This window comes from Cyprinodon variegatus, unplaced genomic scaffold, assembly GCF_000732505.1.
Source record: "Cyprinodon variegatus isolate N-32 unplaced genomic scaffold, C_variegatus-1.0 Scaffold355, whole genome shotgun sequence".
Lineage (NCBI taxonomy): Eukaryota > Metazoa > Chordata > Actinopteri > Cyprinodontiformes > Cyprinodontidae > Cyprinodon > Cyprinodon variegatus.
The window spans coordinates 801,921-808,086 of record NW_015150808.1 but is presented as its reverse complement, the minus strand read 5'-3'; the positions used below and the strand labels follow the sequence as shown (position 1 = coordinate 808,086).

Below are 6,166 nucleotides of genomic sequence, written 5' to 3'. Positions count from 1 at the left end.
TTTTTATTATTGTCCTTGTTTTTGTCTATTTATGGACCATAATTGTGTCTAAATAAAGAGATTGATTGATTGATTACAGTAAAGTCAGAATTATGAGATTAAATCAGAATTATGAGACTACAGTCAGAATTCTGACTTTTTTCTCAGAATTCTGACTTTTTCCCATTTTAAACTGAAATATGATTCAAAAAATCAGTTAACTTGTTTTTTTCTTTTTTTTTTTTTTCAGTGGCCCTAATCCTCTTCCGTACCACTACACATCCGTTAATAGCCTAGGGTTGTTTTTCTTAAAGACCCGTTATGGGAACCTGTGGGCGGGGCTAAGATAGTGTGAAAGGGGAGGGACTGTTCGGTCACATGATAATACCAGCAGCTATGTGGCTGCGTCCCACACTTCTGTTGGGCTTGGTCGGCAGTAGAGGGTTCGTTAGAAGCATGGTGAGTAGACATAAGGCCTGAAATATTTGTCTTTTTCATGCACTGGGTAAAAAGTGGTGCTTTTAGTAGCTTTAGCGACTAGTTTAGCGCTTTAGACACATGTAGGTCATATGTAGGGCTTTTCTTGTTTGGTTGTGGTGCAGCAGACAAATGGGTCCGACGTTATTACAGCTAGCTTTAGCTAACGCTGCAGTAGCAGCAAAGCTCTCCCACATATAAATGCCACATACTTAGGGCTGTGGTTGAGGTTTTATCTTAGCAATGATATTAAATTATATCTTCCAATAATATGCGTAAAGTCTGCGCATAACGGCAGCGTTACTCTTGATTGTTGTTGCTTAGAGGAAGGGCTTATATAATCCGTTAAAACTGCTTTTATCCTTTTTTAGATGACAAAACAAAACAAAGATCGTCTGTTTATTATTAATACTATATACCAAATAAGACTTTCAGGTGCTGAAGAGCTACACTAAGTGCCAAATGACAGATTTTTCCATTTAATCGCTTTTATCTGCTAATTTCTTGGTTGGATGATAACACAAATGGGCCATAGTGCGGAAATTCAGGAGCGTTGTTAAGGATTATGATTCATCCAATTACTTAATCACACCGCTGCCCTTTCCCCTATATTTTAGACTTCAACCCTCACATATCTTTGTCTTTAGTTATTGCAGGGCCAATGTTCTGTGCCTATGTTAATTCTTTTTTTTTTATGTACCAGTGTGCTCAAGCTCACGACTGGCAAAGTGCTAAGTCCATCTATGAATTTTCTGCCAAGGACATTGATGGGGGTGATGTATCTCTGGAAAAATACAGGTGAAGCATGCATACATAACTTTAAAGTTCTAGTTGAGGATGTTTTTGTTTTTTTTCTCAGGGTGGATCATCTAAATAAGTGGTCCTCCTAGTTGTCAATCATTCTGGTGATATGTTTGCGTAAGGCCGTCCACCGGTGGTGAGATTGACAGTGGAAACATTGCAAATCTTCATTTGGAAAGAAAGCTTGTATGAGCAATGCAAACGGCAACCTTTAAACAGAGCTTGCACGAGGAGAATGAGGTGCTCGTGCACGCTCTCACATGCGTTCAACAGGCTTTCCCTCTCAGGAACTGGTTTGTGCATGTGCTTTTTGTTTTTTAAAGCAGAGAAGGTGGGTCCTTTCAAAAATTCACAAAAATCCTTTTAGTTCAAATACACACATGCCACAATTTCCCATTTCTAAAGATGCTTGAGCATTGCACAGGCTAATTGAGCATGTTCTTTCTTCTATGAATTGATTTCAGTCCATTTTTAAAGAAATAAATTCACAAGAAATTATTTTGAGGATCTACCTCCTCGGGTCGGCCAAAAAAATTGTCCAAAAAGATCAGTGAAATATTTTGGCTGTAATTCTAATAGTACCATCATGTGGGAAAAGCTGATAACATTTTCTTTTCTGTTTGTTTACAGTGTGATAAATTGTTTAAACTGGAAATCAATCACAAATCAAGTGGTTTAGATGGCAAGGGCTACTATTTAGACTTGCAGTAATGTAATGTACCTATTTTGGCTTAAATTTTCCCTTCATGCCTTGACCTCCAGCAAAATTAAATTTAGGTACTGTATTTGCATTTTACAAATCTTCAATGTAAATAAGTCATGGGCTACTTGCCATTCTCAAGTTTATTCCTAAGTTGTTATTTACTTAAAGGGATAGGTGAGTCTATTCTGAATGATTTTGGTCCTCAAATAGTCACAAACTGAAAATTGAAAGATAAATTACTGACAATTTCAAGCCAAAATCCAGCATCTGCTAACCAATTAAATTGGTTGTACAACTATTGAATTGTTACCATATCTGTTGCTCCCCTTTTAGTGTCTCTAAAGAAAAATTAACTTTTCTTTTCGGCGGCTTTGGCACCTAATATATTGGGGTTTAAGAATAGCCGTAATGTTTGATAACTCAGTGCCAGAGGGTTTGGCATAACTGTTTTTAACTTTTTTATTTTTTTTCTCCCAGGGGATATGTTTGCATTATTGTAAATGTTGCCTCTAAATGAGGAAAGACGAAGGTAAACTACACTCAGCTTGCTGAAATGCACGCCAAGTATGCTGAGAAAGGTTTACGCATCCTGGCTTTTCCATGCAACCAGTTTGGAGGACAGGTGATGCATGAGAAACCGATGTTGGGCCATGTCCTCTTTGAAAGGTCTTGCTTTTATTAATTATTTTTCATTGCTGTGTGATATAGGAACCGGGGACAGATGCGGAGATTAAAGAGTTTGCCAAAGGTTACAATGCAGAGTTTGACCTCTTCAGTAAGATTGATGTAAATGGTGACAGCGCTCACCCTCTGTGGAAATGGATGAAAGCACAACCCAAAGGAAAAGGATTTCTTTCAAAGTAAGTCATTTTCTACTTTTTGAGAGGTCAATGTTAAAATCCAAGATGTGCAAAATACCCTTTCACAGAACTCTGCTACTTTAGCCATGTCTAAGTCACTATTTCAGAAAACTTATTGATTGATTGACTTTATTGATCAGCTCAAATAGTCAAAGTAGAAGAAAGTGCCAAAGGAAGAAAAAGGTGCATGGGATATATACAGCTTTTGTGTGTTTTTTTTTTTTTTTTTTAAATACTAGGATTGTTATACAGGATTATTGCACAGGGTGTTTACTTGGGTATTTATATAGATGTGTGTGACTAGTTATTGCTGTAGTAGTGTTGCATTTTAGAGTCCGGTTGTAGCAGGATTAATGACCTGCGGTAGTGTTCCTTTTTGAAAAAAGGGGGCGCAAACGTAACCCTGTTATAGGTGATTCTCTGCTTCATTGTTCTAAATAAGTGGCTTTGAAAAATGTGATACAGATCATTTCAGAAGTTGTAAAATCATGTATACTGAAGCAGGAGAGCTTCTAAAATGTAGATTGGTTTTAAACTGAAGTATAAAGTACTATAGTATAATGTAACACACACAAATACTTATTGTTAATATGCCAGTCTTTAAGAGTCGTGTATGCAATTAGGGTTGCCTATGCTTTACTATAAAAACTGGGATGTAACGCATATGTTTCTCCTCCAATAACAGCAACATCAAGTGGAACTTTACTAAGGTAATTTGAAAAAAAAAATATTGGAAAAGAAGTTTACTTCTAAAAGCTAGTCTTCAACCAAGTGTGCCTAACTCTGAGTGATCTCTCTCCTCTAGTTTCTGATAAATAAGGAAGGGGAGGTGGTGAAGAGATACGGTCCCAATGAGGATCCAAGCGTAAGTTGTTCAGCTGTGTTTACATATTTCTGTTCAAAAGCAAATCTCCCCCATCTAACATTAGACTTGTTACATGATGAATGATAAGAAGCAATAAATGGATCTGTTCATGGCTGACTATTTTTTTGACACTGAAACATATTTCTCTTTGCAGGAGGTGGAGAAGGATTTGCCAACATACATGTAAATCTGCACTGTGCTCCTGTTTCCTCTCAAATGGATTTCGGGGTATTTGTGTGGGTGGATCTGGACCTGTGACGGACCTGTCCGTAAACCCATCCTTGGGGTGGACAGGGCCTGATGACCCAGCGTGCAACTTATTTCCAGAAAAGCCCACTTTATGCCTTGTAAAACCATGTGAGAGGAAAACTATTAAACCAACTGCATCATTTATTACTCTAAAATCAGTCATTCCCTTTTCCAGTGGCAATAGAATCCTGTCTTTTCCTGCCTGTCATTAGTTTTAGGAGAACATAAATGACCTCAATAAATAAGCTTTTGGTCAAGCTACTGATAGCTTAGTTTGCACTTGTTGTCTATGTTCCCTGTTGAGACTCACACTGGTAATTTATGAAATGAGATATAAAAATAATAAAGAAGTTTTGAACTGCATTGTATTTGTTTGATTATTACGTTCAGTCTATGGGTAGATGCGATTTGCAGTGGAGATCAGCTTTTCTAGATGGCTTTGAATGTCTTAACCTTGTTATGGATTTAGGCCAAAACCATCTCAAGTTAAAATGTTTGGCATAGTGCATTTCTTTTGGCTTCAACATGTTTTAATTTGTGAAATGGCTTCTAGCATGACTTTGCTTAAATTGAGGTTTTCAGCTGAGACTGACTAGGCCATTTTGTTCAAATTTTCAGGCTTTTCTATTGTCTTTACTCTGTCACAAGTACAGAGCAACAAAACGAACTCTGCATTTAACCCATCCGTTTGGGGAAGCAGTGGGCCGCAATTGTGCGGCGCCTGGGGAGCAGTGTGGGGTTTGTAGCACAGTGCAGGATTACTGGGATAGTGAGATGACTTCAGCTTTAACCCTGACTTCCCGGTACCACAAAACTGGACCTGCCAACCTGCATAAAGCAGGCTATCTTTCAGAACTGATCTGAATCCAGACAACTCTCCAGCCGGCAGCCAATCAGTTGTTCTGGAATCCACGGGCCTTTTCATCGAAGACCTGATTATAATTCAGAGGGATAAAGGAACCTGAAAACCAAAAAGCAGTTAAAATCTCTTCTTGGCAAATTGACTAGTTTTCTGTTAGTTAATTTTTTGCTGCTCTTTGACTTACCATTTAATATTCTGTATTTGCTTTAAACTGCATATATATATATATATATTTTTAACAATTTGAATAAGTTACCATGCTCTTCTAATAATTTTGGTTGGTAAGCTGGCCTCCTGGAAAGGTTCACCATTGTTCCATCATTGAGTTCTTCATTTCTAGGTAATCACTCTTATTTTACTTTACTGAAGTCCCAAAGCAATGACTTTGTGGATTTGGTCATGACGTGTTGTTCAGGGGCGGAGCTAGTTACAATTTATTTTTCTCTACTGATGGTGACAGCAGTAATACTCTCAAGTAGAATATTCAAAACATTTTAATTTTTCATATATTAACAAATACAATGTGATATGCACATCAATATACTTACATTAAAGATGATAAATACAGAATTTGAGCAGAACTAGATGTTGTGTTTTATGGAGTAAAGAGAAAATTATGTCTGCAAGTCATGTAGAAATTAGTACTTGTAAATATCAATTTTATGCAGAATGATAACTGATAAAAGTAGGTAAGTAATTACAATGGAAAAGATGTTTGCCCAAAATTCAAACCTGAAAGAATTTTATCCACTATACCTTTTATGTGGGAAGAACAGATATTTGAATATATTTGCCTATTTATTAGCAAAGGCTGTGGGAAAATATGGATGTTTTGCCTGTTAATTGTCCTGTTGGAAAAGTGTAGATTGACCATGAGGTCTTGGATATACTTTCGGCCACCCCTCAGTGTTCATTTGTTATTGCCTGGCCACCCTCATAAAGATTTTCTGGTGTTGTTTGGACATGTTTGATCTCAAAACAGGTTTTTAAAGGTATCCGTTGATGACGAATCAGTAATAAGATATTGGTTTGGATGATGAAGTTCATATAGAATAATGCAGCAGGTTCCATAAATTCCTCTATTCGGAAGAAAAAAAAAGTATGCCCCTGTTAGCATCAATAATAGCCGCAAGACCCAAAACCAATGGTGTAAAAAACAGTAAGAAGAAACTGCAGGTGCTTATGGGCACCCTTCACATTTATGGAATAGGAGGTCTGATTGCAGATGTAATGATTTGATAAATTTCTCCTAAACCTAATTTATCGCGTTTAGTTTTGACAGGAACTTATTTATACCCCAACATATGCCAGACTTTAACAGGACGGTGAGCCGTTTAAACACGATACCAATAGCAAAGCAGATAGTGGTA

At 37.2% G+C, this 6,166-nt stretch overlaps 1 protein-coding gene across 1 annotated transcript; it reads left to right on the top strand.

Moving 5' to 3' along the window:
- The first annotated feature begins 346 nt into the window (after positions 1 to 346).
- Positions 347 to 4,295, top strand: LOC107091856 (phospholipid hydroperoxide glutathione peroxidase, mitochondrial-like). Its single transcript, XM_015386031.1, has 7 exons — positions 347 to 438; positions 1,160 to 1,254; positions 2,438 to 2,582; positions 2,669 to 2,820; positions 3,506 to 3,530; positions 3,626 to 3,685; positions 3,840 to 4,295. Exons 1-7 carry the CDS (start codon positions 358 to 360, stop codon positions 3,870 to 3,872), a joined length of 591 nt encoding a protein of 196 aa, XP_015241517.1. The 5' UTR covers positions 347 to 357; the 3' UTR covers positions 3,873 to 4,295.
- The last annotated feature ends 1,871 nt before the right edge of the window (positions 4,296 to 6,166 follow it).